General features: G+C 62.7%; 1 protein-coding gene across 3 annotated transcripts; it reads right to left on the reverse strand.

Moving 5' to 3' along the window:
• Positions 1–360: 360 nt before the first annotated feature.
• On the reverse strand, positions 361–18529 carry TLE2 (TLE family member 2, transcriptional corepressor). 3 transcript variants are annotated; one of them, XM_080383795.1, is made up of 20 exons: positions 18401–18529; positions 18226–18311; positions 17714–17777; positions 16299–16343; positions 14345–14407; positions 14076–14150; positions 13496–13685; positions 11234–11250; positions 7951–8052; positions 7624–7668; positions 6154–6294; positions 4907–5048; positions 3541–3773; positions 3106–3182; positions 2502–2751; positions 1661–1908; positions 1411–1558; positions 1181–1331; positions 991–1067; positions 361–910 (listed from the first exon to the last, which is right to left on the reverse strand). In XM_080383795.1, exons 1-20 carry the CDS (start codon positions 18422–18424, stop codon positions 803–805), a joined length of 2286 nt encoding a protein of 761 aa, XP_080239921.1. In that variant the 5' UTR covers positions 18425–18529; the 3' UTR covers positions 361–802. The 3 variants fall into 3 exon arrangements, with proteins under 3 accessions (XP_080239921.1, XP_080239922.1, XP_080239920.1); XM_080383796.1 differs by having other exon boundaries at positions 3541–3698; positions 13496–13688; XM_080383794.1 differs by having other exon boundaries at positions 13496–13688.
• Positions 18530–25998: the final 7469 nt, after the last annotated feature.

A 25998-nucleotide genomic window follows, 5' to 3' on the forward strand; every position in this document is an offset into this window, starting at 1 on the left:
GCTGCTGGAGCACGGCCCGCCAGCAGCGGCTGCAGCAAGTGCTGGCGGGGACATGGGGGTACCACCAGTGATGGGGCTGCAGCCACCATGGGCTCAGGGCTGGCCACATCCAGCCTGGTGCTGCGGTGGCTCGCAGACCCCTCCCAGCTCCACTTTGTGGGGAAGCCACAGCCAAGGCAACCCTTGCTGTGGACCCCAGGGGTGCAGGATGGGTTCTGTCCCCCCCACCGCTGGGCTCTACACCCCAACTGCCACCGCCTGAGTGGGCTGAGCCCCAGCTCCCCCCATCCCAGGGGAACTGGGGCAGGGGAGCAGCTCCCCAGGGCTGGGTTTCCATTGGTCCACCACCAAACCAGCCCCTCGTTTGTTCCTTTTTATTAGTAAGAATTGAAAGCACAGTTAAATACATTTCTTTACTGATAATTTACAGCTGTTTTTCAGCAGAAAATGGGCGCTATTACATCAGTAGCAGGATTTCAGGAGGGACAACATCTCAGGCGCTCTTGGCCTTGCGTTGCCCCCCAGCACCCCTCCAGCCTTGCCGGGCAGGTGGTCGGAGCCCAGAGCAGCCCCTGCCCAGGGCTGGGGGTGGGGGGCGGGGGTGGAGGCTGTCCACAGCAAACACCCCCCCTGCTCTCCCCTTCACCTCTGCCCCATGTCAGGCAGGAACCGGTGCCCCAGGGTTGTTTTGACAGCTGGAAGGAGAGCAGGAGGGAGAGGAGGGCTGGGGGGGGGGCTGGTCCAGCTCCAGGAGCCTTGGGTGTCCTTCCCTGATGGAGGAGGGACGGGGACGGCTGGGGCCTCAGTACACCACCTCGTACACTGTGGCCTTCTTGTCACCAGAGCCCGTAACGATGAATTTGTCATTGATGGAGATGTCACAGCTCAGCACCGACGAGGACTCTTTAGACTGAACGTGAGAGGCGGGCGGTGAGGACGGCACTGGTGGATGAAGCCACCATCACCCCCCTGTCCAAATGCCCCCGGCACCTGGAAGATGCTGGCTCCGTAGGGCGTCCGCCAGGCGTTGAGCAGGTTGTCCTTCCCCGTGCTCACGAACCACTTCCCTGGGGCAGGAGACACAGGGGGTCAGCACTGGGGACTCGGTTCAGGGGAGCTGAGCAGGGCGGGGGACACCAAGATGAGCCGCCAGGCTGCCCCCAGCCCAGGCAGAACCTACCACAGGAGGCGAATTTGAGGGAGAGGACGCAGCTCTCGTGGAGGTGCAGCTGGTACTTGTCCGGTTTGGTGACGTGCAGGATCTCCACGTTGCTGCTCTCCATCCCCACCGCCAGCCACTCTCCCGTTGGGCAGTAACCCAGGGAGAAGATCTGGGGGGAGACGTGGGGGTCAGCAGCGCGGCAGGTCCCAGCCGGCCCCGTGGGGCGCCCCGTGGACCCCAGCCCCTACCTGGGAGCTGAAGTCGTGCTGCTGCAGCTGACACCCCTCCCGCAGGTCCCAGCACCGCACCGTGTTGTCCAGCCCCCCCGTCCACAGCTTGGTGCCATCGTTGGAGATGTCGATGCAGCTGGCACCGTCCGTGTGGCCCTGAAACTGCCTGGGAGAGAGGGGGATGGAGAGGGAAGGGGCATGGCTGTCAGCACCCAAAAAGCCAGCCTCCCCCCCCAGGTTCCTGCCCTGCCACCAGCCCCCAGCTCACCTCACCATGGTCTGGTTCTGCAGGTCCCACACCACGATGTTGCCGTCGCTGCAGCAGGAGAAGCAGACTTTGGCGTCGGGGCTGATGGCCAGGGCGTAGCAGGCGGGGGCGGAGGAGGTGAGCTCGGCCTTGATGCGGGGCGTGGGGGCCGCCAGGTCCCAGATGGAGAGGGTGCTGGCCTCCCCCCCCACGATCAGGCTCCGGCCATCGGGCAGCAGCTTGCAGGAGCGGATGTAGTTGTCTCGGTTCTGGGGTGCAGGAGAGAGGACCCCGTTAACCCCTTCACCTCCAGCCCCTCTGCACCCTCCCTAGACCGCCTGGTCACCCCAGGGCCACCAGCTCATCCTGCGGGCAGGGGCAGCAGCACTGGGCAGACCCCCCAGCTCTCCCCCCACCCAGGACAGCAGGGCTGGGGCAGGGGGTGCTGTGCCCCCCACCCCATCCCATGCCCAGAGCGGTCGCCCCAGCCAGCCCGCACAGGAGACCCTCAGTTTGTCACTGCCCTAAGACCAGCCTCGGGGACACCCTCACCCCCGTGTCCCTGCTCAACAGGCACGGCTGGTCCTGGAGGAGACCCGGGGCAGCCGGGAGGCCACCCCACCAGCCCACAGCCCCAAGCACTAAACCATTTTCCCCCACTCCTCAATTTCGGCTGTAGTTGTTGCAGTTCTGAATTGAGATTCCAGGGAAGGGGGCGAGGGAAGCAGGAGTGATCAGTTCGTGGAGGCTGTGGGAAACAGATCTCCGGTTCTCATTGCAGACATGAAAGGACTTCCACTGTAACAGGGGCGGATTCCCCTTCCCAGCTCCCACAAAACATCCTTCTGTTCCTTCTCCTTACCAAGCAGTCCAGCTGAGCCACAGCCGTCTTGGTGCCCGGCTGCCCCACGTCCCACACCTTCACGCAGCCCTTGCCCCCGGTGTAGACGTGTCGCGTGGAGTTGCTGATGGTGACGGCGCAGACCACCTCGCCGTGGGTCAGGGTGTGCAGCTGCCGCGCGTGGCGGGGGATGCCGGAGCCGATGAGGGCGTCGGGTGGGAAAGGCACCGGCTGCATCTGCCCGTCAGCACTGACGTGGAAGGAGTAGGCGCTGGGAGGGAGCAGAAGAAAGGACTGAAGGATCCCGGCATGATGCCCGAGTGCAGGAGCTGACCTCTCCCATTAGCCACACTTGAGCCAGGTGGAAGGTGTCCGGTGCGCTCTGGCTAATGAGGGATATAATTAATCAGCTCCTTGTTATCACCAGCTGCCCGGAATGAAATGACAGCAGCGTTGGACTCAGAAGTGGAGAAAAACACCAGCCAGGCCTCGCTCTGCCCTACACCTGAGGGGTGTAGAAATAAGCCCTGGAGAAGAAAGATCCCCCCCGTGCCCACCCTGTGCTGCCCAGCTTGGCCCCTTGCTGCCCACCCTCCTGCAGCCCCACATCTGTGGCCACGCTTACGGTTTCCCTCCGGGGATGGTTGAGAGCGAAGATGAGATGGTCGAAGCCCTCAGGTGAGGGTGCGACTCAAAAGCCACCTGCACAAAGCAAAGAGCCCGTGACCAGCAAAGGAGGGGACACCACAGGGGGGCTCTTGCCTTTCCCCACGTACCACAGCAGCCCAGCTCTGGGCAAGGTCCCTGCTGGCTATTTCCTCCACACACAAGTGACAAACCCCACAACGGGCTCCCACAGACCCAGCAGCACACCAGTGGGACTGGGGAGGGGGGCGTTCCAAGCACGCTGCAGCCTCGCACCCCGCACCCCTCCGAAAGGGAGCCTTTCCTATGGCTGCGCCCCCCGACTCCAGCCCATCGCACGTCAGGGGCAGCGTGTGCCCAGGGCAGCAGGGGACAGCAGCAGAGCCAACGCGTGCCAGCAGACTGGGGGACTTACCATGGGGGACTGGCCGTACATCACGGCGCTGCTGACCTGCGGCGAGAGGTGGATGCCCATGTACATGCTGGGGGGCTGGAGGTCCCCGTTGAGGGTAGCGTGAGGCACCATCCCGAAGGACGTGTAGGGGCTGGACATGCTCAGCGGGCTGCGGAGAGCTGCGCAAGGAGAGACCCACTCGCTGGCCCCTGGCCGGCTGGTGTGAGCGAGCAGCACCCAAGGGAGAAGGGCACCTGGCAGAAGCCAGGCAGCGAGAGGCAGTGTCACCTCTGCCCCGGCCCCAGTGGATCGGGAGGAGGACAGGCAGGTGATGGACTGGGAGCCAAAGACCAAAGGAGAGGGGCAGCCCCTGAGTCCCACGAGTCACAGACGGGGACGCAGACGCAGCACGGGAGATCAGATGGCTCCATCCTTCCAAAGGATGCAACACGGACCAGGTGCTAACCCCCAGCAACCCTTGTCTCCACTGCCAGCGCCCTGGCAGCCTTGGCCAGCCCAAGGCACCTGCAGTTGGTGGCTAAGCAGCTCTACCTCCAGGGTCTCAATGGTTTATTGAAATCAATTCCAATTCAATTTTTGCTAAAGCGCTGTCATTTTCTAGCCCAGACATGGGCTTAATATCTCCAGTCCTGGCTCTATTTCTCCCTTGGGCTAACGGTCCTCCTCCCATCACCTTCTGGTCCCTTTGGCTAGACAGTAGCCAAGCTGTTCCAGGGGTCCCTTCCCAAGGCTTCCCTAAATGTCCTCAAGGAAACAGGCAGGAAAAAGGGTGCGACCAGTTCACCACCAGCCACCGCAGAAGCCACTACCGAGCCCTCATCCCCCTCCCTTGTGCTTTCAGAAGCCAGCAGCCATTGACAGGGGCTCCTGGGTCAGCTGGATGTCACCCAGGGTCTCTGCAGCCCCCAGCACACGTAGCCCCTCACCCCTACAGAGATCCTCAGCTGATGAGACTGACCACGTCCTGGCTTCCCACATCCCCATGTGCCAGCAGCGGCACTCAGCCAGCCATCCTACGCCTGCAGCCAAGCCCTGAAGCTGCAGCACCAAAATGATAACTCATCAGAGACAAATGGGGTTCTCCAGGCAAAACACCTGCCCCCCACCCCGAACACCTCCAGCGAAGGGCTCTGCACACCGACACACCTCCAGCGGGTCTGAGCCCATCAGGAAAGCGTCGGCAGTCAGGCACACGATAATTGCATGTAGGTGCATACATTGGCTGTGGTTGTTTGATTGCATGGAGCAGAACGGCCCCCCAGCTCTGCTGATGGGACAGGGCAGCCTGCCTCCCCTTCCTTGCCCCAGCCCCCCAACACCGTCCCCAGCAGAGCGTGACACCCCCCCGCAGTCCCCGGACACTCACTGATGGTGTCGGTGGCGGGCGCCTTGGTGGGGGGCTGCCGGAGCAGGGTGGCCGAGCTGGGCCCGGGGCCGGGTGTCAGGGAGTCGCAGGGCGGTGAGGAAGAGGAGGGCTTGGAGGTGGGAGCGCTGGCTGGAGGGTCGGTCTGCGGAGCAGAGGGAAGAGCAGCCTCAGCAGCGGGGGTGCTGCCCAGCACCATGTGCCTGCTAACAGCCTCGGGCCATGCAGGAGGGCAGGGGGGCGCTGAGAGCACCGCTCCCAGACAGAGCTGGGACAGGGACCCGGCCATCCTGGGCCCGATCCCCTCTCCTTGCCTCCTTCACCCCTCGCACCCTTCTCCCAGCGGGGAAGGAGCCCCACGTCCCCACTCTCCTCCTTGGGCGCAAGCGCCTGATGCAAGCTCCACGTCACCCCAAACAGCCACAATCCCGAGCCCCTACAGCACCCCGCAAGACCCCACAGAGGCTGCTCCCTCCTGCAACCCCCCCTGTGTGGGGGCACCCCCATCCTCAGCCTGTGTGGAGCAGGACTAGGAGGATGCCCGAGACGAACAAGCCTCTCCCATCCCCACAGCTATGTCATTCCTTTCTTTTTTTTTCTTGCCTCTCCTATTTCTTCCTCTTTTTCTGCCTGGGGATTTTGTCGACACCAGCAAAGAAAAAAAAAAATTAATAATAGAGAAAAGCTACGTGCTGCGCTGGCAGATTGCTCAGGGCGCTTTGTCTGCTCTAATCCGATTGTGCCGGGGAGCTGCTCGCTGCTCCCCACGGCCCCCAGCTGGCTCCTGACCCCGGGATGGCAGGGATGCAGCGCTCGGGTCCCTGCGGTGCCTGGGAGGGCTGAGGAGTGGCAGAAACATCCCTCCCCCCTTCCCACACGCTGATGTTTTAATCTGAGCATTAGGCTGGTGCTTGGCAAGGAGGAAGGAGAAAAAAAAAAAAAAGAAAAAAAAAAGGGAAAAAAAAAAAAGAAAAAAAATCGATTGCTATGAGCAGCTCTGGGGAATCCTGCAGGCAGCCGGATGGAAAGTACCTGCAGAGCCAGGGCTCTGCCTAGCAGACGATTAACTGCCCTCCAAGGGCACAGACCGCTGCCCCCAGCGCTGTGGGGGTCGGTGGTGGGGACCACTCAGCACCAGCAGCATCTCCTCGCCCGCCCGCCTTTGGGCTGCGGCAGAGGGGCCACAGAGAAACCCAGGGCCATGGCCCTGCTGCCCACCCGCGGCCCCCGCTGCGCACATCCCTCCCTACCAGGCTCTGGTCCTTCGGCTTGAGGGGTGTCGTGCTGCGGCTGGAGGCGATGGAGGCAGGGCTCCCGGGCATCTCCCGGCGGGCTAGCAGCAGCCGGCTGCTGGGGGCACGGCCAGGGCTGCCAGGCTCCGAGGGGGGGTCCTGGGGGAAGAAGAGGTCTCTAGGGAGCGGGGAACCTCAGTCCCTCTGCACAGGAGGGCAGGGAAAACAGGAGTCCTGGAGAGCCACCCCTGGGTTCGGAGCCCAGCAGGGACCATCAGGGTCCCACCTACTCCCCGCTGCCCACCGGGTGAGCTGCTCATCCTGCCGCCCACTGTCCCGCGCCTGCCCGAGTGGCATTAACAAGGAGCATCCGCTTGGAAGCCTCAGCTCTGCTCCACAGTCCCCTCAACGAGAAACCTCCTTGGTTTTTCTCTTCAAACAAAATTAGAGGCGACAGCAAATTCAGAGGATGCCAGCAGCCAGGGATGGTGACCAGCACACCCAAGGAAGTGCAAAAGGGTCTCTTGGCAGCCCCTCAACAGCTTTTCAGAGGCAAGGCCATCCATCAGCTCTTGCACTCCTATAACCATTCAATTAGGGCTGTGATTTTTATCACCACAATTACACCGACGAGCAATTTTGGTAAGTGTCGTTTTCTGCAGAAATCCCTGCTGATGTTCCTTTCAGGGCTTGTACTTTCTTGGGATGTGGCAGAGGGGAAAAAAAAAATAATAAAAAAAAATCACGTGTGTTGTCCCTCCCTCCAGTCTTCCAGGGGAGGAAAAGGGATGTCCCCAAAAACATCATCTCTGCCAAGAACAGCTGGGGCTGGCACATAGTACCGCTGCATCTGCCTTGGTGGTCAGGGAAGGTCGTAACAGAAGCGCCTGGTGGTTTAGTTGCAAAAGACTGAAATTCAGTGTAACCCCTGCCCTGAGACAGGACAGGGCTCAGCGTGCAGAGATCGAGGCTGCCCTGAAGCCAGGCACTGTAGGAGACCCCCGGACAGGGGCTGGCAGGGCTGGGGATCCTGCGAGCTCTCCTGCCAAAGGCAGCACAGCATCCCTGCCTGCTCCTCCACGAGCAGGACCTGCCAGCAGCAAGCCCAGCATCCCGGGGCTTTCGTCACAGCTTATCAGCCTCCCCATAAGGGATGTTGGAGGAGAGGGGCTGAAATGGGATTGTGAAGTGGAGCCAAGTCTATGGCTGCCAAAGCTCAGCCCTGGCTGGCACAGCCTTCCACCCGGAGCACTGCAAATCGAAATCAGCCTTGGCTGGCGTGAACACGTCAGAGCGGGGCTGGCTCGTGTCCTGGCTGGCTGCTCCTGCCCAGCTGCAATGACCCAGAGCCTAACAACGCCCAAAGCTCAGGAACCAGCGTCCCAAATGAACCCCAAAGCTCGGGAACCAGAGTCCTAAACCTGTTGGCTACAGCTTGAGCTGGATACCCCTGCAGGCTTCAGCATGGCCTCAGGGCTGTGGGCTTACCTCATCCACCACCAGGTTGTAGTCACTCTTGTCCCCATCGCTGTCCTGCAAGGGGAGAGAAACCCAGAAAGGCTCAGCCAGGAGCTGGGCGGGGGGCTGCACCAAGCCCTGGGCTCTGCCCCACAGCACCCCAGCCAGCGGAGAGACCCCATTTTCCCCTGCACATCACGTGTGGGGACCAACAGCGACTCAACCCCATGGCTGAGGGGCCTCCCTGAGGAGCTTCGTTGTTTCTTTCCGCAGGATCACAGCCTTTTGCACCCAGGGCAGGCACAGACCCCCCCGGCCACCCCCAGCTCCTGCAGCCACGTTCTTTGGTGCACTCACGTAATGCCCAGGCTGGTCCTTCTCCTCCCGCTTTCGTTTCAGCCCTGCGCCGCCTGCCCGCTCCTCGTCCTGCAGGCTCTCGGGAGGGGAAGCAGAAACACTCTGAGATGGGGAGAGGGATGTGTGTGAGCCGGTGGGGCAGCAGACGCCCCACAAAGCCCTGCCAGCCACGGCTCCCCTCTCTGCGAGAGCTCCCAGTACCACTGGCTGCACCCAGCCACCCATCTGTGCACCCTGTGCCACAGCCGGGGAGGGCAGGGGTCCCCTTTCCCCACCAAGCAGGGGTCAGGGCTAAAGGGGGAGACACCACTCTCCCCCTCTGCACAGATACCTGTGGCATCCCCCCACTGGCACCCCTGGCCAAGAGTCCCTGAAGATCCAAATGTACTCGGGGCTTAGCCTGGTGCTTTCAGCAAGGCTGGGGAGGAGGTTTCCTCGTGATCCCCGAGATCCAGCCCAGATTCACCTGTTCAGCTCTGACAGGGCAGAGAGAAGGGAAGCAGGATGGGGACCATTCCTGGGGGTTGGCTGCCCACAGTCTGCTGACGTGGGCAGAAGGCAGATGCACTTTTTAGGGTGCCGAGAGCCTCACCCACATGCAGCCCCAACATGCCATCACCTGCCTTCCCAGTTTGGCCCCAGAACAACTCCAAAGCGAGCTGCCCTCACCCCTTCCCCTGCCCACCCCTCACCTTTCAAACCTGGCCAAGCCCCCCACCCGGGAGAGTGTGGCTGGTCCATCAGCCCATCATGCCTCAGTGGAGCAAAGCATCTCCCTGGCTGCAGGGCAGGAGGAAGAGGGCAAGAACAAAGCCCTGCCCCAAACCCCAAAGCCACAGGCTCCCCTTCCTCGCCAGAGCAGAGGGGTGGGCAACTGGGCAGCGGGGCAACAGCCCCTGGTGGGCTGGGATGGATGAGGATGAGGAGTCGCAGCCGTGCCCTGGCCCTGCTGCTGGCACACAGGGCTCTGTGGAGCCCGAGCCGAGCAAGGGGTGGCCGAGCTGAGCAAGGCAGCATCCTCAGCTTGCTCAGCATCCTCAGGGCAGCTGGAGGGTAGGTCCACCCCCTCGGGAGACAGCAAGGCATGTCAGAGTGGAAAATCCCCATCGGAGCCGTGTTTACTTCACCTTAACCCTGCTGCTGCAGGAGTCAGCGGGCTGGGAAGCAGGATGGGGCTGAGCAGGACACACATCCCTTCCCCAGATGCTGCCAGCAGCTGCAAGGGGGGCTCAAACCCCCTCCCCACGCTCACTGCTTGGAGGATGACAAGGCAATGCCCACCTGCAGCCCCCCAGCTCTCCTGCAAACCAGAGGAACACGGGGCTGCACTGGTTACTGGAGGGGGCTGCCCTGCCTCCCCCAGCACCCAGGGTGCTTGGGCCGGGGCAGTTTCTGGGACACGGCTCCCAGACCTCCCCAGACCTGCTCTGCAGCCCAGTGTCGGGGAAAAAAAGCCCCATCCCCGGGCTCCCACACGCCTGTTTCCAGCACAGTAGGATTAAAAGCCTCGACACATACAAGGAAGGAGCAGAAAGGATGCTCCCTGTCCCCTGGGTGATCTCTGGAGGAGGCACCCCAGTATATCTGGGACCACAGCGGTGATCCATCCTGCACAACACAGCGACCATCTCTCCCTCCTCCTCTCCCACCTGACTGCAAGCCCACGAAGATCAATGCCAATTGCTCCCCAGTGGAGGGGCTCGTTAACCCTTCTTTCCCCTGCCCGTACCAGGAGCTGAGCCCTGGCTTACTGCAGCCACCGAGCCTGGGAAGGCAGTCACAGACCTGGACTCAATACCGGGGGCGGGGGGTATTATCTTAAAGGGGGAAGGCGCAGCCAAGGGTTGCAGAGGGGCTGGCAGCACTAGGCTTAGGTAAGGAGACCTGTTCAGAGCGTTTCCTAGGTTCCTTGAAAAGGGCAGGGCTGGTTATTTTGGGAGCAGCCCTCAACCTTTAGATCTTTGCATCAGCAGAGACCAAACTGAGGTGGCCCAGAAGCTTCAGCTACAAAACCCCGATGCAAACACAGCCCAGCCAAGGCAGCAAGGCAAAAGGAACAAGGGTTACAGTAAGCAGAGCCCCTTCGTCTTATACCCTCCGCTCAGACGTGCTCCTGGGCTCCCCTACACCCCTACGCACCCATAGTCACCACTTGGCTGCTCCCACCCTCCACCCCACAGCTGGATTTACTCCTGCAGCCCTGTGGAGCTCAGACACAGCTCTGTTCCCCCCTAGGCACGGTGGCATTTCGGCACTGCCACCACCACACGTGTGCCAGGGGAGCAGGCGCCAGCTCAGGGGCAGGAGCAGCTCTGGAGCCCGTGCGCTCGCACCCCGGGGGCTCAAGGCAACAGCAGGAGCGCTGGACCCTCTGCCCTGGGTGAACAAGGATGGGAACGCACAGTGGGATGTGGGTCACCGCCCCCTCCTTTAGGATGGCTGGGAAAGAGGCTCTTTCTAGCCCTTGGGAAATCGGCTCCGCTGAGAAATAGGGATGACCCCAAAATTCCTCAAATCCAGAGACCTGACCCAGCCTCCTGAGGACCCTGTGGGTGACGGCAGAGCTGCCCCCAAGCCCCTCTCCCCACCTACCCCCGCGTCATGGCTTGCCCTTACCCTCTTGCCACACCGCGCCCTCGCAACCTCTGTACTCGGGAAAGGCCAGTCCTGGGAGCCCATCACCCCAGTCACCTCGTGTGCCAGCACAGCCTTGGAAGTGACTCCTGGTGGCAGGGGGAGATGTCCCCTGCCCTGATCCACCGAGCTGGGGAGGGAAGGGGGGGAAAGGAGCCCACACATCGGCAGGAATGAGTGGGAGACCCAAAGCCCCCAGCAGGAGAGAGGGTGCCTGGGCTGTGGCGTACAAGGGAACACCACGGCCCTGCTCTACCCGCAGAGCTGCCCCCCCTCCCTGGCAGCCCCGAGACCCCCCACCCAGCCCCGGATACCGAGACCCCTGTCCCTGCTGCTGCCTCCCTTTGGGCTGGAGCCTGGCCTCGCCTGTGCCACCAGACAGAGGACAGCTCAGCTACCTCTGGGCTGTTTGCTTTGAAAAGGTCAGGAAACAAAACATTCCTGGAAATCCTACCGCCAATGCTTGCCAAGGGAGCTGGCTGCAAGACGCAGCCGCTGCGCCTGTCCACAATGCCAGCCCCAGCTCCGAGCTGCCCCACCACCAAGCCCATCGCTGGCCCTGGGAGCCCTCCCAGCACCCCCAGCCAGCTCTGCATCCCACCTGGAACACGCTGGAGATGCCAGAGCCAGGACCACCGGGACCACTTACCCGGCTCGGGGTGTGCTCTGGAGCCCGGTGGCAGCAAGGAGGGGCATCCAGGTGGATCCATGGCAGCGAGGCAAAGGGAAGGAGAGGAGAAGGCTGTTAATGCAGAGGCTGCACCCCAAGGACCCCGGCGGGGAGGAGAGGGGGGCACTGCAGGGCACGGGCTGAAAAATCACACCCAATTTCCCACTTTTTCCAACCACAGCGTGAATCCTCTGATGTCTAATCGGCGGCGAGCACATTGGCCTTCCTCAGGGATGTGGGGGGGAACCTCTATCCACTCACAAAAAATTCGCTCCAGCTTTGGAATCTCTCCCCTGGATGTGGCAACGGGTCCAGGGCTGCCAGGAGGGGACAGCCAGGCAGCTGAGACCTCCTGAATCACACCCATCCTATTCCCTTAGGAAGCCATTGCTAAAAAGCCCTGCTTGGAAACCCTCCGAGGCTTTTTTGCACGCACACCAAAATGGGTCCAGCTCCCTGAGCTGATGGAAGCAGTGCCAGGCGCTTGCTGCAAGCTTAAGCGTGGCGTTACGGGCTGGGGTCTAGCAGCCCTCCCTGGCTGCTTTTCACTCCTAACAGTTGCATCAGCATGTGGAGAGAAAAAACTGGTCCCAGTCTGCTGGCAAAAGGAGGCAGGCGGGTGTCAGATGAGGGATTCTCCATGTGGGCAGCTGCTCCAAGGCTACAGTCCCCATGAAGCCAGGGAAAGGGGAGGGAAAGGGATGGGGTCCCTGCCATCAGCACTTGAGCCCTCGCTCAGCTTGATCCACACCAGCCCTGGCTAACTGGCAGAGCACCAGGGATTAACCCAAGCCATATGTAGCATTTCACTTTTTTTTTTTTTTTTTTTTTTTTAAAGGGATTATTCTGGGTGTCTTTGTGCCCTCTGCCATGGCTGGATACCCCTGCCAAGGGGCAGCTGGGGGCTGCGCACAGCAGGAGCTGCCGCTGGAAGCAAGCGCAGGCTAGTTGGGTCTCTAAGGGTTAAGGGCAGGCACAGCACAGCCTGCTTTTATCCTCTTTCTGGAGTTTGTTTTTCTCCTTGGGTGGAAGGCCATCCTTAAAGAAACACTGACAGAATTAAAACCACAGACACCTGTGTACAGGGGCACAAAGCAGGCACAGATGGATTCCTGCTGCTGTTTTCACCACCTTGAAATCTTACAGGCAAAACCGCATCATTAGGAAAATGCAACAAGCCACTGCCCAGTTTTGCTGTTGCTGCTGGCTCCTGTCCCAGCAGCGTTCCCAGGCCCCAAACTGGGGAATCAAGAGTAGCCAGCACCTTCCCCAGAGGAGTCCGCAGAGGAGCATCGCGACGGCTGCTGGATTCTGCCTGTTTCTAGCCCCTAGTGCAGCCCCACAGCCCAGAGCCCCCTGCCCCTGCCTCAATCCTCCCCTCATCAAAACCCCCCGATGCTCTGCAGAAGGTGACTGGAGCTCAGAGCAGCTTCTCCTCCGTAAGTGCTTCAATAGCAACAATCCACCAGCAAAGCCGGGTGGTGGTATTAATTTGGCCCAGACCTGCCAGTAGCATTCAGAGCACTGATTTAACGATGATTAAATATTGATGATGTTTGTAAAGCACTTTGTGATGCTGATAGGATAAGGCACCCATAAGGATGAGGAATTACTGCTATTTACAAGGCACCTGCACATGCAACAAGGCTCTGCTCTCTAAATTCCTTGCCCCAGACCCATGGCTCAGAGTTTCTACCAGGGGCTTGTGACTCTTCCCTTGTATTTTCCCGTGAAGCCTTGGCTTCAGGCATCAGATCTTTACCTGGTGTAAACCCTGGTGTAAACAGAGAGGGTTCCTCTGTGATGGGGACCTCACGCCCTCCCAGTGCCTTGTGGAGGGGGGACCATCACGCACTGGAAGTACCCACGGGAGTGGGAAGACCCATGTGTGCATACACATGTGCCCGGAGCTCTTCTGCCCAGCACCTGGGGCGCACACACAGCTGCCCCCCACACCAGCACACACCAGCACACACCAGCACTGCTTGGCAGCTGTTCCCTTGGTCAGAAATAGAGCCAGCCTCCCTGGGCTGCAGGCATTTAATTAGCTGGATCTGTCATTCACAGTGCTCGCTGCTCCCCCCAGCCCTGTGGAGCAGCTGCCAGGCATCGAAGAGCCCTGGAAACAGGCAGAGCAGGCAGCAGGATCCCTCCCGGCACTGCCCGTGCACCCCTGGGGCATCTGCCCAGCACCGACTCAGCCAGCCTTCCAAGGGTTAATCCAGCTGTGCTTCCCCTTACCTCTGTTCTCCCCATCCTGGGCCACTCTGTCCTCCTTGGCGGCCAGCTGGGACTGTGCCATCAATGCCCCTGAGAGCATCAGGAGCCCCGAGGTGCCACCAGCCCCACTCAGGCTAGAAGGCTGCATGCTGGAGGGGTGGGGTGTCAGCGGGATGGGGGATGCGTGGTGGGAGAGGTGCTGAAGCTGCTGCTGCTGAAAGAGAAAAAGCAAATGGTCCTCTGTGCGGGAGGAGAGCGCCGCAGCCATGCCCGGCACCCCTCAGCTCCCCGCCTGAGCTGCAATGCAAAGCGCAATGGGATGAGGACAAGGAGGGGAGCGAAGCTGCCCGGGTCACATCACCTGCCCCTTCCACCCACGGCACCTCGAGGACCACCCCGCTGCGGACCTGATCCCAACTCTGCCCTGCTCTGCTCAGCGAGGACCCCAGAGGCTACCGAGCCCTCTCCCCGCAGGGGACCAGCCCTGGGCTTAGTGAGGTGGCACAGACCCTGGCTTCCCTCGTCACCGTGCCCATCACCGTGCCCTCCGAGCCTCCGAGCAGGAAAGAGCCTTCACCCTCGGCCAGACAGCACGACTCACCCCGACGATGCTGTTCAGCTCGCCCATGGTCACCTGCTTGGCACGCTCCACAGCCTGCAGGACCTGCTGCTGGTGCTGGGAGGGAAGAGCACTGGGAGGTCACACTGTGCTCCTGCCCACAGGGACCACGCAGCCCAGAGCCACCCCAGCTGGAAGTTTTCCCCCTACCCCCGAACACCCATCATTTGGGCTGGACTCGGGTTCACGCCTTCCTGAGAGCCACAGAGGAGCCTGAGCAGCTCCGTGCACATCCCCTGCCTCCCCCTTACCTCCTGCGTCAGGAAGGGCACGATCTGGGCGCAGATGGCACTCAGCCTCTTGACAATCTCTGCCTGGAAGAAGCAGCAGGTATCACCATGGATGGGAGGGCTCCGAGCCCTGTCCCATCCCCTCCAGCAGGGAGGGCAGCCAAGCATCCTCCCCAGCCGCACCCCGGCTCAGCTTTAATCCTGCTGCCTCCTCGTCCCCACTGGGATTTCCCAAGCTGCTGCCAAGGGAAGACCCTGCCCAGGGCTGTGGGACCCTCCCAGGCTGTCAGGTCCCCCGCTCCCCCCCCCCCCATAAGCACATGGGAGGGAATCCGATTCCTAAATCCCTGCGTGGCTCCAGGCCAAGCGGAGCGCTGAGCTGTCAGTCCTTTCGCAGCCCAGATGGCTTTGCTCAGCCCAAACCCATCTCGGCTTTGTGGGCTGCCGCTCTCGCAGCCAGCGGGCAGGCTGGCAGGGATGGAGAGCCCAGCCGCAGGCGCTGGCAGCCGGCCACCGGCGTGCCGCGTGCTCTCTCTCCGAACATCAAGACTCCAGGCCAAAGGGAAGGCAAAATTCACACACAAAAAAATTCAGCCCCTCGCTGCAGCGCCCCGGCAAAGCCCTGCAAGGCACGGAGCTTGCCCTGGCTGGAGCAAGGGCCCCAGCTCCCACCCCGCTGAAGCCCCCCGGAGCCGGCAGCTCTCCGGAGGGGAGCAGAGGCACCAAGCACTCCTGTTCCTGCCCAGCAAGCGGCAACGAGGGAAGGCAGAGGACCTGGCACATCCTCTCCTCAGCCTGCGGTTACACACCGTGGGGGTAAGCGGCATTTCCCAAGGGAAGGGGCTGTGGCTTCCATCCCAGCCTCTCCACAAGCAAGCCTGTGCCTCGGAAAACTTGCCAAGCCCCTCCCTGCCCCCCATTGCACACCCACCCTGGCACTGGCGGAGGGGTTGGTGGCTCTGAAGTGTTTTCTCATCTCAGATTTCCGACAATCCCCGACAGCCTTGCGGAGAGGTCAAACCGCCCCCGCACAGAGCCGGCAATGAACAAAGGGAACGTTCACCTGCCGCACTCGAAGGCTGCCCGCGCCCGGGAGCACACCGGTGCCCACCAGTAGCCTGGTCACCCACTGGTCCCAGCCCTGACACCCACCACGGGACCCCGGGAGGCAGAGACGCCCCCTCCTGCCCTTGTAGAGCTGGGAGCTGGACTTGGCTGAGCCAGGGCTCCCCCTCCTCCATGCTTGGCCATCACCTTGCAGGCAGAGTCCCCAGCCCCGCATGGCTCAGGCCACCCTGGGGTCCCAGTCCCACCCGGGGTCCCAGCATATGGGGATGGCAGGAATGTGCTCGCGGGCTCTACGACTCTCCCTGCTAACAAAAGGAGCAAACTCGGAGGGGCTGAGCCAGCTGGAGGAATATGGCAGTTGACTTGCCACTTTGTCAGGCATTGGTCCAAACTAATTTCCCTGGCAGAGAGCCCGCGATGACTAGATTGATAAATCTGAAGAGGGAAAGCAAATTAACGCTGGAACAAAAGGGGAGCCAGGGAAGGGTGAAAACACTCCTCTGGCTTCAGGAAAGGAAAAGGGGATTAAGAAAAAAGAAAAAGAAAAGAAAAGAAAAGAAAGACAAACCATTTGCCTCTGGGCTCCAGGTTCTGCTGTTTCCTCCACACTCCCTCCTGCCCTGGGCCTCAGGGAACCGGGGGAGGTGGGTGCGCAGGGCCAGGCTCCCCGAGGTGCTCCGCAGCGCCAGGGGATGCCCTGTCCCAAGGCACCCACCAGAACCCAGCAGCGCACACCCCGACACCCACCGAGCCCCTCCGCAGGGCAGCCCCTCGCCCCTTGCACTGCCACGTCTACCCAGGCCATTACACCCACACGGAGACGAGTGAGATCGTTTTCCAACAAAGTCTCCGTCCTCGGCCTCTTGCCACCATCCCCCGCTGCTGGCGCGGACCCCTCCTCACTTACCTGCTTGTGCATTTCGATGTTCAGCCCGTAGGACATCTCATAGTACTGAGAGCAAAAAATCACAACACAGCGGCGTTAGGAGCTGCCCAGAGCAAACGGCCAGCAGCAGGCAGGGGCTCGGCAGCCAGCCCACCCTGCTGCCCCCCACCGAACCCCACCGCTGCTGCTGAGGGTCCTCGCTCCCCCAGCCCAGGAGAAACAGCTCACACCTGTGCCATGAGCCTGGACAAGGCAGGGAGCGCCCACCACGTGGACCATTTAGCACCCGTGATGATTACACTGCCATTTCTGCGTTCGCTTAAGCAGCCCCACTGCCCCCCACATCCCCTCCTGGCCAGGCCTGTCCCTCCCCCCTCTGACCCCAGACCCACACCCCGACGCAGCTGCCCATCCATCCAGTCATGTGCCGGTGCAAAAGCCAAGATGACACCAGGTGACACCTTTCACTGGTAGCGGTGACAGCAGCAGACCCCATCCTCATGCCCCTGAGGATGGGGAGAAGGGGGGGACCAAAGGACTGGCCTTCTGCCAGCGAAGCCCCCTTCAAGGTGGCAGCCCACCTCTGGGAATCCCTGAGCCTCCAGGATGTGGGAAGGGACCCCAGCTGTGGGGTGACAGGACCATGCCCTGCGACGCCAATAAAGCTGAGGACACCCCCAGCCTCACCGCCAGGGCTGGCATCACCCAGGGCACGGGGGCTGCCCAAGTTGGATGCATTTGCCTTCTGGATGGTGAAACTTGGGGTCCCCCTTTCCCTAGAGGGGCTGGTAACATCAGATGCTGAAGGAGAGGGGGATGCTGCTCCGGCTCTGCAATTCCCATCCTCCTCCCCTTCCTTCCAGGGGCCACCCCACTGCAAGGGCTGCCAGCAGAAGGGTGGGCTTGTGGGGGTGGGGGGTGGGGTGTCAGGGGCTGTTAGCCCCCCACGGGTAACCACAGAGGGGTCCTGCCCTGCTCATTCTGAAGGCGGCTTCCCCTCCTCCCCAAAACACCAGCCTTGGGGTGTCACTTCCAAGACACCCCCTCCCCTGGGAGAGAGACAGGGAGGAGGGGACAGAGCTCTTAAAAAGCCAAACGGAAAAAGGGAAAATAATAAAAAAAAAAAAGAAAAGAAAAGAGACAAAACCTATGGCAGGATTCCTGGGCTCAAGCAGCACCGAGTGGCAGCAGACAGCGGCAGAAGAGCCAGCGTTGCTAGGAATAACCATTAACCCCTTCCTAACTCACACACCCCCAGCCCAGCAGCCGGGCCAGGCAGCCCCCCAACCCCCACCCCGCAGGGTGGGGGGGCTCGGGGAGCCCCCCGGCCCCTCTGAGCAGAGCCCAGCGCCCAGGACCTCAGCGGCGGGTGGCACTCGGGGGGAGGGTGGGGGGAGGGTCGGACAGGGCAGGGGGACAGGGCAGGGGGGGCTCACCATGACATAATGTCTCTGCATCTCTGTCTTCTCGCTCACCAGCTTCTCACATTCCAGCTTCAGGCTGCGAAGAGGGGCCGCGGGTTTCATTGAGGGACCCCCACCCCTTGCCCCATCCCTCCTCCCCCCAAATCCCCGGCGCCGCGGGAGGGTCCCGCACCCACCCTTAAGTGGACCCCGGGGGACCCGTGCTGCCCCCCCCCCCGGCCCCGCACCCCACGGCGAACCCGCCCCCCGCCCCCCCGTCCTGCTGCCGTCCCCTCCGCGTCGCCCCGTCCGCAGCTCAGCTGGAAGAAACAAGCCGGGGGTGGTCTCCCCTTGGGACCCCCACTCGAGACCTGATACCCCGATTCTCACCTTCACGCTCCCCCTCAGCCCACACCCCGCTCCCGGGGAACCCTTTCTCCAGTCTCCCCTGCCCCGGTTCAGCGCCCGTGCCCCCCGCCGTGCGGGGGCTCCCCGGGACGCCCCTTCCCCGGCCCCCCCCACCCCCCGAGCCCCCCGCCCCGCACCTGTGGTACTGCGCCTGCAGGAACTGGAATTCCTCCTTGATGCGATCGCAGATCTCCAGGACCGAGAACTTGAAGGGCTGCCCGGGCTGGAGAGAGGCGGCCCGGCTGCAGGCTGTGGCCCCGCCGCGCTGCCCCCGCCCGTCCCGTCGAGCCCCCCGCCCGCCCTGGTACTTACCGGATGCCGTCCCTGCGGAAACATCGTGAGCGCCCGCGCCCCGGCGCCCCCCGCCCCCGCTGGGCTCTGCGGGGGTCCCTCGCCTCGACGGCGGCAGCGGGAGGGCGTTGGGGGCGGCGCGGGGGCGGGGGGCGGCGGGGCGCCGGGCGGCTCAGGCGGGGCGGGGGCGGCGGCCGTCGGGCGGGCGGGCGGCCCGCCGGCCGTGGGGTCTCCGTTCGCCCCCCATGGGGGCCGGGGCAGGGCGGGAGGCCGCGGCGGGGCCGCGGTGGTCCCCGGCTGGCGGAGCTGCCGCCCGGCCCCGCCGCCCCGGTCGCCGGCGCCCGCTTAAGGTGGCGCGTCCCCGCCGGACGGGAGCGGCCCCGACGCCCCCCTGGGCAGCACCGGAGCTGCCGCCTCGCCGCGCCGCCTTGGGGCACCGGGCAGGCAGCGGCCCCGCTGCCCCGGCGATGCCGGAGACCGAGGGGGGGCCAGGGAGGGGCCGAGCGGCGCCGGGCGGGGGGCGCCCGCCCCCAGCACTGCCCGCACCCTGCGGCCCCCGGCCCGGCCCCACTCGCGGCGCGCCGGTTCCGTGGGACCCTGGCCCAGGGCCGGGCGCGGAGCCGCACCGGCAGCCCCCGGAGCATCCCCGTGTCCCCGGGAGCGCAGTCACCGCCCTCGCCCGCCCCCCCCCCCCCCCGACCCGGAGCAGCGCGGGGGCACGTAAACCACAAACGGGGGCAGCCGGGCCGGGGACCCCCCGTGGTGTGGGCTCACCGCCGGGGAGCGGGGACACCGGCTCACCGCCGGGCCGGGCGCGGGGCCGCAGGGAGCATCAGGCCAGAGGGTCCCGCGGGCCTGGTCCCTCGCCCACCCGGCAATACCGCCCAGGGGCACCGGGCGCGCCTCGGGGACGCGCAGCCCCGCCGAAAGCGCGCAGCGGCCCCCCCCGCCCCGCTCCACCTTAACCAGCCCCCTGCACCGCCCCGGCGGCGTTCGCAGCTGCCATTGGCTACCGCTGCGGGAGCGCCAGCCAATCCCCCTGCGCCGTTCCCACATGGGTTCGTGACGCCACTCGCCGGGAAGGCCAATGAGGAGCTGAACGGGCCACGGCGGCGCGAGCGGCGACGGCGCGGGGCACGCTGGGAGCTGTCGTCCGCCGCCGGGCCGGTGCCGTGGGGCCTGTCCCGCCTGTTCCGCCCGAGCCCGGCCGGTCCGGCCCGGCCGCTGCCCGCGGGGCCCGGGGGGGCGGTGCGGAACTCTGGGCAGGCTCGGCCCCGTGCTGCTGGCGCTCCCGGGGCGAGCGGCCGGGGCGGGCGGACTCCGCGGCCCACAAGGCCTCGCGGCGCCGCCGGCTGCCACTCAAAGTAACGTGGGGCGGCGGGGCCGGGCCGGGCTCCCCGCTGGCCCCGAGGCTGCCCCGGCCGGCAGCGCGGGGAGGGGGGGGAAAGCCCCGGCCGGCCCCGGGGCCCGCGGCCCTCGGCGGAGTTTCCCGGCGGCTGCCGCTGACCGGGAGCACCACGGCTCGCCGCCGGGCCGGCCCCTCCGCGGGGAGCAGAGCGGCTGCCTGGGGGCCCACCCCGGCCCGGGGCAGCGGGGTCGCCCCGGCACCGCGACCCCTGAGTCCTGCCGGTGGGACGAGGTCGGGCCCTGCCCCGGCTCTCCCGGCGCCGTCTCCCTCCCCAGCGGCCCCGGGCAGCCCCCGGCCCCAAGCAGCCTCTGGCCCGAGAGCCCCCCGCTCCGCCCAGGGCCCCCCCGGTCCCCCCCAGCCCTCCTCGCCCCCCTCCCCCCTCAGCCTGCTGCAAAGCCCCTGCACTTGTGGCTGGGAGCGCGGGGAACAGGCCTTCAATATTGCAGGACCCAGCTGTACCTGTGCACTGCACAGCCAGGCACGAGGGTAAATATTTAATGCCTCACATTTCATCCTAATCTTTTATTAATTGTGTTATTTACTTCCCGCATGCTGGCAGCAGCCGGGGCAGGGGCAAGGTGGTGGGCACCAAAGTCTCTCCCTCCTCTCCCCATCCCACACTGTCCCGGGGCTGCCTGTTGCCACTGCCCCCTCCCCACAGTGCCCCGGCAGGGACTGAAGGCCTTCCCGTGGCAGTGGGCAGAGCCCCCCAGCCCTGAGCAGTCCCCCCACAGCCCCTGTGCCCCCCCAGCCGTGGCTGGCTCACCGGGGAGAACCAGCACTGCAGGGAGGGATGGCCGCTGGCCTGCCACCTTGGCTCCAAAGCCCTTGAAAAACCTTCCTTTCACATATGCGTGCGTGTATATTGTATATCTACACCTATGAATATACATATTTTAGTCCAAATGTAAAGTTTTAGAGAATTTATTTTTGGTTTGTTGCCTTATTGGGGGAGGTTGTGGGTTTTTTTATTTAAGGAGTGTTTTTGCAAAAGCTGGAAGCGTTTCAGATTGTGCTTCAAGGGAATGAGAGACTGAGAAAGATGTTTTGCAGCATTTTTCAAAACTCCTTACCAAAAATTGCTGCTTTTCCTTAGGCAGTTTCTCTGCTCTCCTGTCTCAGAGAGTGACACAGGTAAGCCTGGAACAGGCAGTCCCGGAATGATGGATGTCACACATGTCTTCATCACCCTCCATTAATGATTGACATGGGCCCTGGAGCAGGACAGCCTGTAACCCAGAGATTAATTTGCTTCAGCGTGTGCTTGGGCCAGGGAGAAAATAACCGCAGTTAACCCTTTGCACCCACAGCCCTCAGCATGCAGCAGCAACAGGAGCTGGTCCCACTCCTCCCTCCAAGCACAAGGATGCAAGGTGCAGGGCGGAGGACGCGGCTCAGACCAGCCACCAAAGCTGGGCTCAGCCCCGGCTGCCGCCGCCCGCTGCAGGATGCTCAGCCAGGGGCCCAGCTTCTCCCCACGGCAGCGCTTGGAAGAGCCCCAAAAGATGAGGGCGTTTGAAATCCATGCCAGGATCGGGAGGGGAGTGCTGTAAACAGCCCTTCTGTTTGTAACCAGCGGAGAAACCACACAAGCCTGGACTCTGGGACACTCGGGAGCCCTGTTGGAACCCGGATCCAAGCAAAACAGGGTGTTGCTGCTGGAATTACCTTGATGGCTGGAGCTTTTGGCTCCCTCCGCAAATGCTGGCCTGGAGCATGGCACCACGCAACCTCCTGCCCTTGCCAGGAAGGGCAGCCCTGGCTCTGTCCCCTCAGTGCTGTGGATAGAGTTGTTTCTCTCCCCACATGCCTCCTTTGCGCAGCCTCCCGTGCCCAGCGCATTCCACGGTGGACAGCCAAGGGCAGGGACCATTGTGTCTCTCCCAGGTGCCAAGATGCTGTGCTTGGGGCAGCTGAAGCCTGCTCACACAGCCTCTCAGCCAGCCGCTGGGCTGAAACCCTCACAGGTGCCCGTCGTCGCTGCTCTGCTCACCTCTGCTGTGCTCCATCCCTTCCAAATGCAGGTGCCAGGCAGGTCAGCAGCGAAGAGCCACAAACAACCAGCTTCCATCCAAGGGGCCTGCTCCCACAGCGCAGAGCCACTGCATGTCCAGTTTGGCAGGTGCATTTGCTGTGGGGGGGTCCCCCCTTCTTTGCAGACTCGTACCCTTCACCTGCCTCTTCGGCCCGTGTGGGTTCAGGGCCCGCTGGGTTTAAGCAGGTGGGCAAAGCTCAGCCCTGGGTGGGTTTTTCAGCTGGTGGTGGTGGGTTTGCAGGCAGGGGTTTTGGGTCAGCAGGGCCATTATGGGGTGGGGAGGGGGGAACCAGGGTCACCAGATTTAGAAGATACAGATTTTCCCTACTGGGACTCAGTCAAGCAGTTTGCTCGGCCTGTGGAAGCAGGGAGCAAAGATGACCGTGATGTTTCTAAACCATCCCATTTTCAGCTTTTCACTTGCTCACTTGAGTGAGAAGCCTTGAACAGAGTGGAGCTGAGTTCCTGGCACCCTCAGACAACGTTAATTTCCCTGGGCATTTGTACCAGCAGCTGGCACAAACAGGAGCCTTATCCTGGCTGGACTGTGTCCTGGAACGAACATGAGATGAGAAGGGAAACTGAGGGAAGGGGCTGGCAGCCAGTCAGCAAGAGCTGAGCCAAAGCTGTACTCGAAGTCAAGGTTCTCCAGCACCTGGAGCCACGCTGCTGGGGCCAACCCACAGGTCCCCATCCCCGGGCCCCCAGTGCTGCCCCTCTGCTCTGTAAAGCCACATGTTCCCAGAGCAGGCAGGGGAGCTGGGGGTCTCTCCTGCCGTGCATGGGCTGCAGAGCCAACATGCTGCCTCCCGCAGCCCCCACGCTGCCACGCTCCCACCGTGCCTGGGACACCCCGCCACGGTGGGACCAGCGGGACACCCGCAAAAGAGATGTGGGAGCCCTTAGAGCAACCTGGCAGCTGAGAGACACTCTCTCTGGTGCTGCCTTCGATCCGTCTGTTGGCTCCTGTTTGCACTTACCAGCTCTGAGTGGTTTTTAATTATTGATGCCTCTTTTAGCTTTTATCTCGTGCTCGCTGCAGCCAGGAAGGGCTTGGCGTTCCTGCATTAGTGATGAATTGGGAAGGAGGCCCTGCTCCACCACGCTGCAGAGCATTCCTGGCTCACAGGCTGTGCCATTGTTTCAAGCAAAGCCGAGCTGAAAAATGAGGAGGGTGGGAGCGGGATGGGGGATGTGGTGGAGGCGATTCCTGCTGCTGCCACAGAGGAGGTGGGGGTCTGTCCTACGGGAAGAGGTTGAAGGGGAGGGAGTGAGAGTCAAACGGGTGTGGAAACCTCCCTCACCCCGTGAAAAACTGGTACCTGCTCACCTCAGCGGGGAGGAAGAATGCCAACAGGGAGGAAAGATGCTATCGTACGGCCCCTCCAGTGACAGGCAGGTGGAAGCGGGGGCAGAGGTGTGAGGCAGCAGAGTTTTGCAGAGCCCCTGGCAGCCACGAGCAGGAGTCGATGTCAAACCTGGGCTAAATGCTGAGCTGCTCTGTGCTCAGGGCACGGGGCACTGAGGGGTCCTGTCCCTGCCTTCCAGACTTGGCTGGCTCCCCATCCACCACAGCTCTCTGGTTAGCGGGACGGTGGTTATCACCAGGTTGTTTTCTATCCCCCCTCAATGAGCCAGGGCTTTGCCAAGTTTTTCCAAGGATCCCAGTGCCAGGAGAGCTGGTTCTTAGCCTGTCTGCCTGTGTCCCTCTCCCACTCCTGTGTCAGGACCTCTCGCACGCAGAGGGAAGGGGTTTCTTGGCCAGGAGCCAGCCTTAAGCCATCCCTGGTCAGCAGAGCTTTGGGGGTCCCATGTCACCCACTTCCCCAGAGTGTGGAGCCTCTGCCAGGGCTGGAGAGGGGCTCGCAGCTCCAGTCGGGAGAGAGGTTACAAGGCAGAGCAGCCCCTTGCAAGGAGAGAAGCTACTTACTTCCTCAGGTCTGCAGCTACTGGGAGAGTCATGAGGGAGATACTTTTAACCCTTTTTTTTTTTTTTAATGCTGCTGGTATAAGTCAAATTTGCAGATTTTTGTATGCAGTTAGATTTGAGCCCAAGTCTGGAGCACAGGGAGCTGTAGCATCGCTCAGCCCTGAGGTGGGACATCAGGGTGCCCGCCACCTCCCAGAGAAACATTTTGGGTGCGAAGCCAGCACGCCTCAGGAATGGGTCATCGGGAGAAGCAGGAGTGGTGTGCTCAGCACCTGCTGGGAGGTGTGGGGGATTCGGAGACCCCCAAAGCTCTGTCTTTGTACTTGACAGTGGGTTAATCTCCCGCAGGGAGCAACGAGAGATCCACAGCCCAGTCCGCAGTGGCTCCCTGGCCCCAGCCTAACGGCAGCCAAGGATGCTCAGCCAGCAGCCTCGTGGTTTGTTCGACCCCCTTGCCCACCCAACCGAGGCTGCTAATTAGCTCTAACAACAGGGACGTCTGTTCCTCTGAAATCACCAGCCTGAAAACACCTCGGACCAATTTCTCCTCAATCCTCCTCCCTTGCACATCCATCAGGAATAACATCCACTTACGGTGCTCCCTACCCGCAGGCTGAGTTTGAACCAGTGACCTTGAGGTGAAAACGCTTGAAGACCCCCAGCCCCCACCCCCTCAGCCAGGCGCTCCCGGCAGGGTCTGCGGCAGCACTTACAGAGCAGAGATGGTTTTAGCAACCGTCGCATCTCAGCAGCCCCAGCCTGAAGCTGTGTTGGCCTTTCCCACCAGAAACCTGCTTGCTCAGTGTCAGCGAGGCCGAGACCCCGGGTCATGCTGCAGGCACCAGTGGTGTTTCAGCCACCTCCTGACCGGGAGCCCCTGCACGGTGCCGGAGCAGGCATCGGAGCTGGGTGCCTGGTGCTCAGGTCACCCAGGGTGCTGAGGCCAGGCCAGCCTCTGCCCCACAGCAGCAGCTCTGCCCTCGCCATGGGCTCTGTGCCCTGGCTCTGCCCCTGTGGTGGCTTCCCAGAGCACTGGCTGCACTGGGAGCATCTGGCCCTGCACAGGGCACCTGGTTTGGCAGGGGCCGGGGTTGAGACCCCCAGGCAGCCCTGCAGAGTCCCAGCCAGCAGCCGGAGGTCAGAGACCACCACCAGAGCTGTGGTCCTCTGCAGACCCCCCCAGTCCCTTGCAAGCCTGGGCTGGGAGCCCTGCCCCAGCCACCCCGGCTCATGTGCAGATAACGGCAGCATTGTCAAGCCCTCGCATTGTCTGCAGGTTCTGTAACCCATCCAAAGCTGGTGGTACCAGGCCTGGCTGGCACTCCCGGGATGGTGGGATATGAGACCAAGCTGCGTGCCAGCCCCTCCATCCCCTCGCTGCTGGGGATGCTGCTGGCTGCCCCACGCCAGAAGGAACCTGCCAGGAGCCGCGGGGCAGGGGCCAAGCGGGGATGCAGCTCCCCCGGCTGCACATGCAGCACCTGGCACCTTCCTCAAGTCTCTCCCACCCTGGACCCGCTACAGCAGACGTGGCCCCAGCCCAAAGTGGGTCTGGAGCCAGAGCTGGTCCCAGGCCTGAGCTGGTTCAGAGAAACCCATCCCATCCCACCCTTGGATGCTCGCCAGCACCGGCAGGACAGAGGCACAGCGGCCAGTGCTCCCCTTTGGGCTTTCACCAGGGCCCCTAGTTGTGCCACCACAGTCCTCCGACCTTGATAGGCAGCTGCAGGCACGGAGATCCCCTGCAACACAGCTGCCTTCCTGAGGGAAGGAAATTTCCCCACTCCAGCTGGCCTGGGAGATACAGAGGGGAAGATGTTATCAGGGCAGAGCAGGCTCTGAAGCCAGAGGACAGCGCTAATTATCGAGAGCCAATTCCATTACAGCAATCTCAGCCCCAGGGCAGCACAGGCCAGATTTTTCAGAGGGGATGAGCGCCACAGAAACGGCTTATCCTCTGCCCCCACAGGAAAATGAATTATGCACATGTGGAAGAGCCTGGTAGCACCCACAGGGACCATCCCTGTGTGCCACCAAATGCCACCCCGCTCGGGCTCCAGCGGGGAGCCGATAGCCCTTGGTGGCACTTTGCTCCAGACCTCCTGGCTTTTCATCTGCAGAGCTCCCTGGTCCCTTTGCCAGCGCCCACTTTCATCTCGCTCTCCGGTTTATTTTGGCCATGCCTTGGTTCTGGCAGACTCCAGCCAGAGCTCCGGTGTGGGCACCCAACTTTTCAGGGATGCCTG

This window comes from Falco punctatus (assembly GCF_963210335.1).
Source record: "Falco punctatus genome assembly, chromosome: 4".
Lineage (NCBI taxonomy): Eukaryota > Metazoa > Chordata > Aves > Falconiformes > Falconidae > Falco > Falco punctatus.

What these genes read in the sequence shown, in the direction of transcription:
- TLE2 (XM_080383794.1), bottom strand. Translation starts at nt 18,424, where the DNA reads ATGTTTCCGCAGGGACGGCATCCG. An exon ending in ACAACCTGGTGGTGGATGAG is followed by an intron (nt 6,295 to 7,623) that starts GTAAGCCCACAG and finishes TTCTTCCCCCAG; the next exon opens with GACCCCCCCTCGGAGCCTGG. An exon ending in ACGGAGCCAGCATCTTCCAG is followed by an intron (nt 911 to 990) that starts GTGCCGGGGGCA and finishes TCTCACGTTCAG; the next exon opens with TCTAAAGAGTCCTCGTCGGT.